The sequence below is a fragment of the Bubalus bubalis genome, chromosome X, assembly GCF_019923935.1.
Source record: "Bubalus bubalis isolate 160015118507 breed Murrah chromosome X, NDDB_SH_1, whole genome shotgun sequence".
Taxonomy (NCBI): domain Eukaryota; kingdom Metazoa; phylum Chordata; class Mammalia; order Artiodactyla; family Bovidae; genus Bubalus; species Bubalus bubalis.
In genome coordinates, this window is record NC_059181.1 from 104,865,486 (window position 1) to 104,876,411 (window position 10,926).

Here is a 10,926-nt window from a genome sequence, read left to right on the forward strand (position 1 = left end):
AGGGTGGGCAGGACACCACCCAGTTCTGTGCAGACACTTTCCTGATCTGCTGGGTTTGTTGGTTTTTTTTTAAGATTTATTTATTATTTTTGGCTGCACTGGGTCTTTGTTGCTGCATGGGCTTTCTCTGATTGCGGTGCAGTGGCTTCTCTTGTTGTGGGGCATAAGCTCTAGAGTGTGTGGGCTCCAGAAGTTTTGGCTCACAGGATTAGTTGCTCCGTGGCATGTGGGATCTTCCCTGACCAAGGATGAAACCCGTGTTCCCTGCATTGCCAGGCAGATTCTGACAATTGGACTTGCTGGGAAGCCTGTGACCTACTTTTATGTGACCTTGTCCAGTGCTCATATGAGAGGTGAAACTGAGGCACAGAAGGCGGACAAAATGTATGCAAGGTGTCCCAGCTCCTGAACTGCAGACAGCAATGTGGATTTTGAAACTGTAATTAAGTACTGATAACATCAAATTTGGGCTTCCCTGGTGGCTCAGCGCTAAGGAATCCACCTGCCAATACAGGAGACCCAGGTTTGATCCCTGGGTTTGGAAGGTCCCCTGGAGAAAGGCAATGGCAACCCACTCCAGTATTCTGGCCTGGGAAATCCTATGGACAGAGGAGTCTGGTGAGCTAGAGTCCATGGGGTCGCAAAGACTCGGACACGACCTAGCTACTAAACAACAACAAACATCAAATGTAGCATCTTGACCATTTTTAAGTGTCCAGGTTGGCGGCACTAAGTATGTTCATGTGGGTGTGTGTCCATCCCCAGAACTGCCCATCTTCCCCAATGGAAACTCCGATTAGACTCTAACTCCCCCCACCCCCCGCCCACCCCAGCCTCTGCCCCCTCCCCATCCTCCTCTCTCTGTCTAGGGTCTGACGACTCTAGGCACCTCATACAAGTGGAGTCATACTGTGTCTGTCCTTGTGTCTGGCTTCTCTCACTGACCATCACACCTTGGTCCAGTGGTGGTGTAGCGGCTGTCTTTTGAAGGCTGAATCACACTCCGTTATGGGGCTGGACCACATTCTGTTCATCCAAGTATGCATCGGCGGACACTTGGGTTGTTTTAAATGTTTTAGTTATTGTGAATAAGGCTGCTGTGAACACAGGGAGACAAGTATCGCTTCAAGGCCCCACTTTCCCTTCTGGTGGGGAGATCCCCTTCAAGTAGGATTCCGGGATCCTACGGTAATTGTATGTTTGATTTTTCCGGGCAACTTCAATTTTAAGCCAGGAAAGGCAAGCAAGAAAGCAGTGCAGTTCTAGCTGGCTGCCATCCACGTAGCAGACAGCAACCCTTCTCCCAGCACCATGTGCTGGTGATGCTTGGCGCACAGAGACTCTGGCAGGCAGTCATTTCAGCAACCACTGTGGCTGGAGCGCAGGCGTGCTGCATGTGGGCAGATCCTCTAGCGACGTGCTCACACGTAGGCAGGGAGTCCCAGAGAGCAGCACCAAAGGAGGAACTCCCCGGCTGGGTACCCAGGAGCCCTGGGGGCAAACGTCCACAGATCGGGTCCTGCAGCCGGTAGGAGATGGCTCTGGACCACGTGGTGAATCTAGAGAAGTTTAGAGCATGTGACAGTGGGCAGTGGGCACGGCTGCTCGTCTCCCTCCACCTCCAGGAAAGGTCTCAGAATGTGCCAGGGAGTGGGTTACACCGAACTCCCGAGGGCGGCTGCCTCTGGGGTAGGAGAGTAGGGTCAGGACCCCGATGTGATCTGTGAGGCTGCACGGGATGGCTGAGATAGTGGCAGTGCAAACCCCATGGAAGATGCCCCAAGTGGAAGATGGGCAGGGCCAAGAAAGAAGAGGCACAAGGAAAACCAGAAGTTAGCGGTTCTGAAGTGCAATGGAGGGCAAGGATCCAAGTGAAAAGCAGGAAATGGAAGAAAATACTAGAAATGCATGAAAATGGTTAGAAGGACCCAGGGCCCCATCGTTCAGCCCAGGCGGCGGCGGGCAGCCTCCAGGTCACTTAGAAGAGAGGCTCGAGGGGCACGTGGACCTGCAAACACCAGGAACCTAAGCCCTGCTGATAAGGGGCTAGTTACATGGCTGTCTGGGGGCTCACTTGGGAACTGGAATTGCCTCATTTCTATTTACCCAAAGATTTCCCCTCATGGAGGCCTTCACAGGCGAGAGGGAAATGCTTACCTGTGGGATGCGGCCAATTTTAAGTGCCAAGAGACAAAACCTCCTTTGTCCTCCAGCCTTTGATGAAACGCGTTTCACGAGGTTTGGGCATTTCCTCTCGGCCATGTATTGTGACTGTGAACGGCTCTGGTCAAGTTCAGTTCGGTGAACTTCCTGTGAACAGTGATGACAGCACTGTTGGTTTCTGAATGTACATTTCAACTATTTTAATTTTTATTCTGAATACTTTTAGAATACATGTTTATAAGGCAAAATATCTGAAGTAGCTATCAGAGATGTTAAGATTTGACAAAGGTATCTGATATGTGCACAAGAACCCCAAAAGCTACAAGGAAAAAGACAGACATATAGAAATCCATGACTAGGGAAAACCTGCAACCACCTTCCTTTAAGATGCCCACAAAAGCAAAAGACAAATGAGAATAAGAAAACATGTATCATCCATATGACAGGTGAATGACTAATGTAATATAAAACAAGCTTCTGCAAACTTTTGGAAGAAAAAGTCCAAACTGAGGAAAGGATATAAACAACTTATGCAAGAACAAATCCTAACTTTCAATAGAAAGCACAAGCACGAGTTGTGCACAAGTGTGCGTGTGTGTGCGTAGAAGGGCACGAGTTAAAGTCACAGCAAGATCTTGCCTTGCCACCATCAGATTGGCACAAAATGAAAAAGCCTGTGACACCTTGCCTGTGGCTGGGGACCCTGGGAGGCCTCTCTGACCGCCGTCAAAAACAGTGTTTTTGTGGGAAATACAAGTGTCAGTGGGAAAGGCAACCCGGGTGTCCTCTGAGTTGCCCCCTGAGGCTGATTCAGAGGAAGGCAAGCTCCAGGGCACAAATGCAGGAGGTCAGGTGAGGGCAGCCCCCGTAGATGTGGCTGCAGCCATGCCCAGCACCGACTGGGAAAGACAGGTGTGGGGGTGGGGGGGTGAGTCCTATGTCGGGGCCACTACAACCCTGACTGAGCTCTCGGGTGGCTCGTCTTCCCTGCTGTGAGCCTGGATACCTGCGTGATCAGAGTGAAACCGTTACCACTACTTTTGGCGGGGGCAGGAAGGGGCCAGGTGGCCACGCCATAGTCACCACCTCCTGGGAGAGGTGGGGCCGCCCCGTGGATGAGGCTTTGGGCCTGGAGGCTGGCCACCTGCCTTTCTGATGCTCAGTGATGAAATCTGCAGCCCAGTCGAACATCTAAGAGTTTCAGTTTCTGTGAAACGAGGGGGTTGGCACAGATGCTTTCTGAGATCCCACCCAGCTAGGGAACCTCTAAATTGTTAGGCCAAATGCAGGGAGCGGGCCCATCTGCCAACCACTGGCTTCTCTGTTGTCCTCCGGCATCTCAGACAGGGCTGGGGCTGGGCTGGGACCAGCCCAAAAGGCAGGACTCACCAGGGCTGGAGGGGATACAGGAAGCTGCGTGGCTGACGCTGGCCACCCTTTGAGAAACGCTGATCAAATACACGGGCTAGAGAAGGAAGGTTCCAGACCTCTGGCTTTGGTTGGATTGGCTCATGCGGGGTCATCTGATTTGGCAAATGAAGTCAGGACACCCTGTTAAACCTGAATCTGAGATAAGCAATGAACATTTTCATTGCTTATAAGCACGTGTTGTGCGGCACTGGAGACACAGTGGTCCTAAAATACCATTTGTCATCCTGTATTTCACTGGACCATGTTAGGTAGGAGGCCTGCCAGGAGGCAGTGGCTTTGGGCTTCTGGGGGTTTCGGCCCCCCTGAAGTGTCCCTTCCACATGGGTCTCTCCTTTGGGTGGAGTCCGCCCTGCCTAGGGTCTCCCTGCGGTTCCCCACCCACTCCCCCCACCTGCACACAGTGGTGTGTGTAGTTCTCCTGCTCTCACTGTGCCACCTGTTTCCTGTGGGGACCCAGCTTGACACGGGAGTGGAACAACACCCAGAAGGTTCTCAGGGTTATTTATTAAATGGGAATTGGTTAAAAAAAAAAAGAATAAAAATAAAAAAACAACTAAATACGTTTGTGGCTCAAAGGTATGGAATGAATGAGGCTATGCAAAGCCCCGTTCTCAGGGGACTCACACTGTCAAGGAAGGAAACAGCAACTCTGAGAGAGATAGCAGAGCAGAGGGGAGTCAGAGCGCCCTCCCCCACCCCAATCAGACCCTGGTCCTCCCCCGGCCCTCCACCCTCCCACCTCCATCTCTAACCAAGCCATTGGAGAAATCACATGTTCCCCTCTGGCCTCTTCAAGATGTCCTGGCCATTGTGCTCTTGTAGGACATACAGAGCCTTTGAGATAATCGTTGTGGAACAAAGTTGCTTCCTGAGGCAAATGCTGCCCAGCAGGCCCCGCCTCGGGCCCCATTCCTGGGGAGAGGGGCAGAGGTGACGGTTCTCGGCTGGATCCTTCAGGTAATGACTTGGTTGAGACCCACCACCCACTGGAGATGTGCCAGCTGGGACAGAACATCCAGCACCAGGTATCTGGTTTCAAAAGCACCTCGGTAGTCATGGCAATGGTCCACCGGCCAACCCTTGAGGCTCTAGGGACACTCAGGGGACACTGAACAGATGTATGTGGGCTGCCCATCCCAAGGAGCCATTTGGCAGGGACAGGGCATCCTCTCCTCTCCACCCTCACTGGTGTCTTTAAAGACCAGATGCCTTTCAGGTGACAGGGGAATGAAACTGGTGTCTAAGGAACATGTTAACAAGCAGGAGAGACTACAGAGAGAGTTGGTCTCCACAGGGCAAGCCCAAAGCAGAGTCCTCAGCATCTGTCAGGGTCGCCCACCCCTGGATGGGCCTGCTGGTTCAGACATCATCTGCACGAAAAGCGTGCTTCAGGGTTAAAAGAGGCCAACTCCAGGGCCCGTGAACCTGAGATGCCATCAGGGGAATCATGGTTCCTAAAGGCCCCGGGTTTATCCATGGGTGACAGACACTTCACACTTCAGTAACCCTAGCTGCTAAGGACATCTAAGGCATCCCCTGGCTCTGAGGGAAGAGCCACCAAACAACACTCTGTTGAGAACTCAACTTTTGTGTTTCTTGTGGGTGTTCCTTCATCTAGATGCACCCTGCCTTGTTCCACAGAGGATCTGAAGAGGTGTGGCTTCCATGTGACCTGATGTCAGCCTGGCAGTCTCAGATGTCACGGTGAACTAGTGCTCTGGCCTTTGGATTTCCCCATCAGTCTGCTAGGTGTGTGTTTAATATGACTCCGTCTCCCTGAAGCCAGCTACCTCTGGGGACACTCACTGGTAACCCCAGTGCCTTGCCCGGCACACTGGTCAGAAGCTTGCCCTTCCCCCCAGTCGCCCGCCCATGCTTGGAGCCAACATCCCAAAGCAGACAACCATTCTCCAGCCAACTGTGAGTGTGATGGATTTCTTGGGGTCACTTCCCCCAACATTTTATTTTGAAAAGTTTCAAACCACAGAAAAATTACAAGACTAGTACAATGACCCCCACATCCCCGGCCCCTAGATATTTGCTCTAAGCCTTTGCAAGTAAGTTGCAGAAAGTATAACATTTCACAAAATTGAAAGCTCATATTCATAATACTGAAGCCTATAACTTCAAAGGCAGGGACAGTCTTCCGTATCATCACACCAAGGACACTGAGCACTGATGACTCTGGGGAGAGGCCTGGCGGTCATAAGCCCCTTCTTCTCACACTTGAATGCATCTTCTCTGCAGGCGGGCACCTTCGGCAGGTGTGTAAGCTTGTCAGGAACAGGAAGGCAAAGTGGAACTGAAGCACGTCACAGACTTTGGACCAGAAGTGGCCCGTGAGCTGCTGGAAGAGATGCCACTGCGCAAGCTCATGGTCACATAGCTTGAGGACCACAAAGCCCAGGCAGGAGAGCACGCCCAGAGCCAAGTACGTTCCCGAGGAAGCATTGCCGTGGCGCCCCTGGATGCGCAGGGCCTGGCCCACGGCAGCTGCAATGTGCAGGCCCAGTGCCAACTCAAACCCATGCGGGTGCAGCAGGGCCAGGCTGTAACTGCACAGGGAGAGGCCCTCGACAGCCAGGAAGAGCCAGGGCTTCCAGCCCCTGTCCAGGCAGAGGCACCAGGCCACCGGCCACGCGAAGATGGGTAAGGTGAGCCACTGGTCCAGCACAGCAGTGGGCCGTGTCTGCATCCCGATGCGCAGCCACTGAACCGGGCCATAGACCAGGGCCATGCCTGCAAAGACGTCTTTCAGGTAGCGAGCCCTCCACCTCTCTGCAGGGCCTCCTGGGGCACGTGCCTGGCTCCGCAGCCAGTACACCCCCAGGAACACGTAGGCCATGTTAACGAGAGAGTTGAAGGGCATGGCCAGGAAGGCAGGGAGGCTGGTGACCGGGGCTTCCGCATAGTACTCATAGCCCACTTGGACAGAGACATGTTCGAAAATACCAGTGTGGACAGTGGCCACGCAAAGGCAGCTGGCCAGGGCCACGTGGAAGAGGGCCTGCCCCCACTCAGGCTTCATCTGGAACCTTAGGTGTGGCCCCAGGATGGGGAGCTTCACAGAGCAGCAGCCTCGGCTATTATTTCAGAATTCGGATAAACGGTTTTTTTTTTTTTTTTTCTTTTTTGCAAAACACTCCTCAGCCTCCCAGCTGAGCCAGCAGGAAGAAGTCCCCGTGATTTCCGACACAGATGCTGCGACCTTGCCCCAGTGGAGGTAGCGGCTCCGAGGAAGGCAGCGGTTCTGCTGATTGGTTGGCACCAGTGGAGGCCCGTTCTGCCTTCTTCCTTTGTGGTTACAAAAAGAGTGTGGGTAGAAAGAAAACCATCCAGAAAAGCGCCTCCATCTTCCCGATTCTCAGCCTCAGGCTCTACCAAAGTTTTTATCATGACCCTCTCTCCTGACACCTATGCTGTTCTTCTTTCATCCGCGTATTATAAAAAATCCTGCTCCTCGTCTCCGTTCCCCTAGAGCCACTGCATTTAGAGACTTAAATCTTTCCTAGGTCTGTTGTTAAAACTCAGGATATGCTTTCTCACCTCCGTGGTACTACAAATGTGGAGTTTTCCAAGCCAGCCCCAAAGCCCTTTGAACTAAATTCCCAGTTAAATTCGAGACATTAGCTGTGGTCCAGATTCTGGAATCTAAGGCAAGGGAATGGTAGGGCAGGTTGGGTGGGGGGCAGAGAGGAAGGAAGGGCTCGGCTGCTTTGTGGGTGTGAGGCCAGGTGGCAGAGGGAGCCGTCCCCCCAGGCCTGCCAACCTGGGTCACCCCCTCCTCCGCCCTCCCCTGAAGTGCCACACCTTCCAAAATCACCTTCTGTCCTCGGCTCCCAGGAAAACCTTCCATTTCCTGAAGTCACGGAAGCAGACAGATAATTAAAAACAATGTGGACTTTTCATGGATTGTCAACTGTTCCAGGGCCAGCTGTGGTGTGAGTGGGCCTCGTTGCCAAGAAATGTATTAATATTAACAAGAGAAGAGGTTTGGTGCCCTGAAGATGACTCAAAGCCAAGCTGGCAGGCAAGCACACAGGCGTGGGGATGAGAAGAACTGTCTGTGGTCAAACCCCAGCTCCCCCACCTACTAACCGTGTGATTTTGGGCCTTAACCCTTCTGGGCCTCAGTTTGCATACCTGTAGAATGGGGATGTACATCCTAGCAGAGTTGTTGTGTGACCTACATGAGTTCTTAGGTATGCAGACCACTGTTTATTTTTGAGGCCCCTTGTCCCCTCCTGCAGTTTAGGCCCTGAAAGGGCAGGGCCCGGTCTGATCCTGACCCCTCCCTCCCATGCTTAGCAAAGATCTGCTAATTTTGGTTCAAGCACAAAGTTAGCACCTCTCCTCTGTCATCATCCTGTTTGCCATTTCATTGCTCTAACTGGATCCAGGAAGTGGTCAGCTGGGCCTCATGGTGACCCTCTCACTCCCCTCCCTCCTCCGGGGAGCCTGTTGTTAAGGGGAGCAGCATTTCCACGAAGGAACTGAAGCCCTTGTCCTGACCCTCATCTCAGCCCGTGCCAGTGTCGTGCACCTCCCCATTGCAGCCTCTGGTGAAGGAAGAGTCTTTAAGTTGGGGGGCTGTCCCTCCCCCAGGGTTTCCACTTCCAGTCTCGCCACCACTCACGTGGTCTGCACACAGCAGCCCCCAGCAGCCCCCTCGAGGACTGCCCCTGTTTAACACCCTTCAGTGGCTGGTTCTCTGCTCACATGTGATCACGCCCCAGCCTTTTGGCCAGACACCAAAGTGCCATGCTCATGCAGTCCTGTGAGTTCCCAGGCATAGTCTGTCTTCCTGCCCTCCTCTGCCTGGCCTGCTGAAGCCCTCAACTCAGCTATCACTTCCTCTCCAGCACCAGCACTTCCCCACTCAGCTCCCGAGTCTGACGGGGACACCAGCTGAGGCCTCACCTGGTGTCTCCAGGTCCTTCCCTGACCCCACCCAGGGTCTGGCTCCCTGGTGTGAAGAGCCAGGCTTCTGGGGCCCCAGGCCGCCAGTGCTAGCCTGACCCTCCTGTCTACCAGCCAAGCATGGAGAAGAGCTGTGGACAGGCAGTCCGACACTGTCTGCTTGCTAGAGGAGGAGGTCCAGGAAGGGCGTAGAAAGGGACTCCTCTCCGGCCGCTGGGCAGAGGTTGCTCGAGCCCTTGCGCAAGCTGAAAGCGACATGTTAGCAAACTAACTTCCCAAGTCACTAGAAAGGCCAGGGCAGGTCCCTTATGGCCTAAGTCCTAAGCTGCTGTGACCCCTGTGACGTGACTCTTAAAGTTCTTCCCAGTTTCCCCTGCTTGGCACATGAAGGTCTGAGGGCTCACCAGCATCACCCTTTCCCCTGCTCTGGTTCTGGGCTCACTGCGGGGGGAAGTCCTGCAAAACCCGACAATCCCCAGGCTGAGGGGTTAAGATGTGTTCCTTAAACTCTTCTGCTTTCTCAGTCTGTATGCATTTAAGCAAGAGCCACTGTCGCCTATCACAGTGGTGGCTCCTTTAACCTGTATCCCTTATAACAACTGCTTGTTGTGCCCATGACCACCCTGACAACCACTGTTCCCTTTCTGCAGGTAAGGGGATGCCAGTCTGAAGGCTGTACCATAGGACACCAGCAGGAGAGCTCAATCTGAGCCACCTGGATGCCCAAGGAGCTACCATAGCAATTCTTGAACTCTGAGAACAGAATCCCTGCATGTGGACAAGGCTGCTGGGAACCCGCAGCTCAGCTTCCTTATTTGAGATGGGAAGGACTTGGCCAGAGAGGTGACATGAATGGTCAAGGTCACTTAGGGCAATTGGTGGCACAGAAACACAGGTGAGGGTTCTTGTCCCTTGACTGTGTCACAGGACTCTTTGGCCTCTCCTCAAACAAATGCTTCCAAATCCATAAACTAAAACAGAGAATTAAAACACAAACTTAATATGTTTAAAGATAGTTATTAAAATATTTTTGATAATGTATGATATAGTAATAAATGTGCTTCTCTACTAACATGTTAAATTACAGGATCTATGGGCAGGTTGAATAACTACAGTAATTTCAAATGAGTTATTCTGTAGTAACTTGCAGTTTAGCTAACTTTCAGGATATCTAAAAGAAAAGCTATATAATCTCAAATGATGTCATTTCCCTTGGTGACACAATCACCAGGTTAACCCTCCGTGCTTTGTTACCTACACTTTAGTTGCAGGAAAGGCCAAATTTTGGCTAGAGGCTGATGAATGTAAAGATCAAATAAAAATGAGAGAAACTGGAAAAACCATCTGTTGTCATTCCAAGATCCCGGAGAGCAGCGCATTGCAGCCTGCACCGTCTGGGAGTGAGCTTGGAGCAGCGACCAGACGGGCTCCTGCAAGATTTGGAACATCAAAATGATGTACCCACCTCTCAAGATTGTGGTGAGAACTTACAGTATTGGCGCGAAAAGGCCAGCGATCACCATCCGGGTATTTTGCCTGTCTTGCTTTGCTGGGGGAAATTCAAATCTTGAAAAAGGGCGGACCCTAAAGGCGGTAGTGCGCCTGCGCGAGGGGCGGGGCCCAGGTCTCTGGGAAGAAGGCGGGGCGGGGTGACGCGAGGTGACGCGGGGCGACACGGACCTCTCCCGCGCCCGCCCGCTGGCCTGAAACACCGCCAGCCTGGCCGCCCGCCCGGCGGGCAAAGGGGCAGGGGCCGGCCCGGCCCGCGGCAGCCCAGCTAGTTTCCTTGGGGTGCCGAAGGGGTCTCGGCGGCGTCCTCACCTGGGGGCGGGGCGTTAGGCCTGGGAGCCTGGGAGGGCTCCACCCCCGGCGTCGCGCGCCAGGCCGCGTTATCGCTCACGCTCGCCCCGCCCCCGGCTCCCCCGTGGCGGGCTTCGGGCTGCTTCCCCGGAGCCAGCTACGTGTGCGGAGAGGGAAAATGTCCGCTCCCCGATCCGAAGCCTGATTTTAGTGTCTCCCGTCAGCCACTCTCTGCAACCTGTGCCCTGTCCCCACTGCTAGTTAAAACGATTCCTCTGGCGAGTGTCCCTTCAGCGACCCGGGGGGCAGTTCCAAAGGGGGCGGGGCCAACCGCGTCTGAGGCATCCTCATCCGGGCATTCCCCAGATGCCGCAGCCGCCATCTTTGTTTTGTGCTGAAAGTCGCTATTGACGCCCGCGGACGGCCGGGCGAGGGGAAGTGGCAAGATGGCGGCTCCCAGGACGGAGGCGTGGAGGCGCGCTTCGGCAGCAACAGAGCTGGGCACGCCTGTGCCTGACGCGAGCGCAGCCTGACCTCAGGCCGAGCGTGCAGCGGCCCCGGTCCCTTGCCGCGAAGCAGCGCGGAGTTCCTTTAACGGGCCTCGGCCGGGAG

The 10,926-nt window shown here is 53.8% G+C and overlaps 1 protein-coding gene across 4 annotated transcripts; it reads right to left on the reverse strand.

The window, feature by feature from the left end:
• Positions 1 to 5,519: 5,519 nt before the first annotated feature.
• TMEM187 (transmembrane protein 187) lies at positions 5,520 to 10,714 on the reverse strand. 4 transcript variants are annotated; one of them, XM_025276878.3, is made up of 2 exons: positions 10,006 to 10,714; positions 5,520 to 6,884 (listed from the first exon to the last, which is right to left on the reverse strand). In XM_025276878.3, exon 2 carries the CDS (start codon positions 6,620 to 6,622, stop codon positions 5,798 to 5,800), a length of 825 nt encoding a protein of 274 aa, XP_025132663.1. In that variant the 5' UTR covers positions 6,623 to 6,884; positions 10,006 to 10,714; the 3' UTR covers positions 5,520 to 5,797. The 4 variants fall into 4 exon arrangements, with proteins under 4 accessions (XP_025132663.1, XP_006043710.1, XP_025132662.1 ...); XM_006043648.4 differs by having other exon boundaries at positions 5,520 to 6,888; XM_025276877.3 differs by having other exon boundaries at positions 9,980 to 10,714.
• Positions 10,715 to 10,926: the final 212 nt, after the last annotated feature.

What these genes read in the sequence shown, in the direction of transcription:
- TMEM187 (XM_025276878.3), bottom strand. Translation starts at nt 6,622, where the DNA reads ATGAAGCCTGAGTGGGGGCAGGCCCTCTTCCACGTGGCCCTGGCCAGC.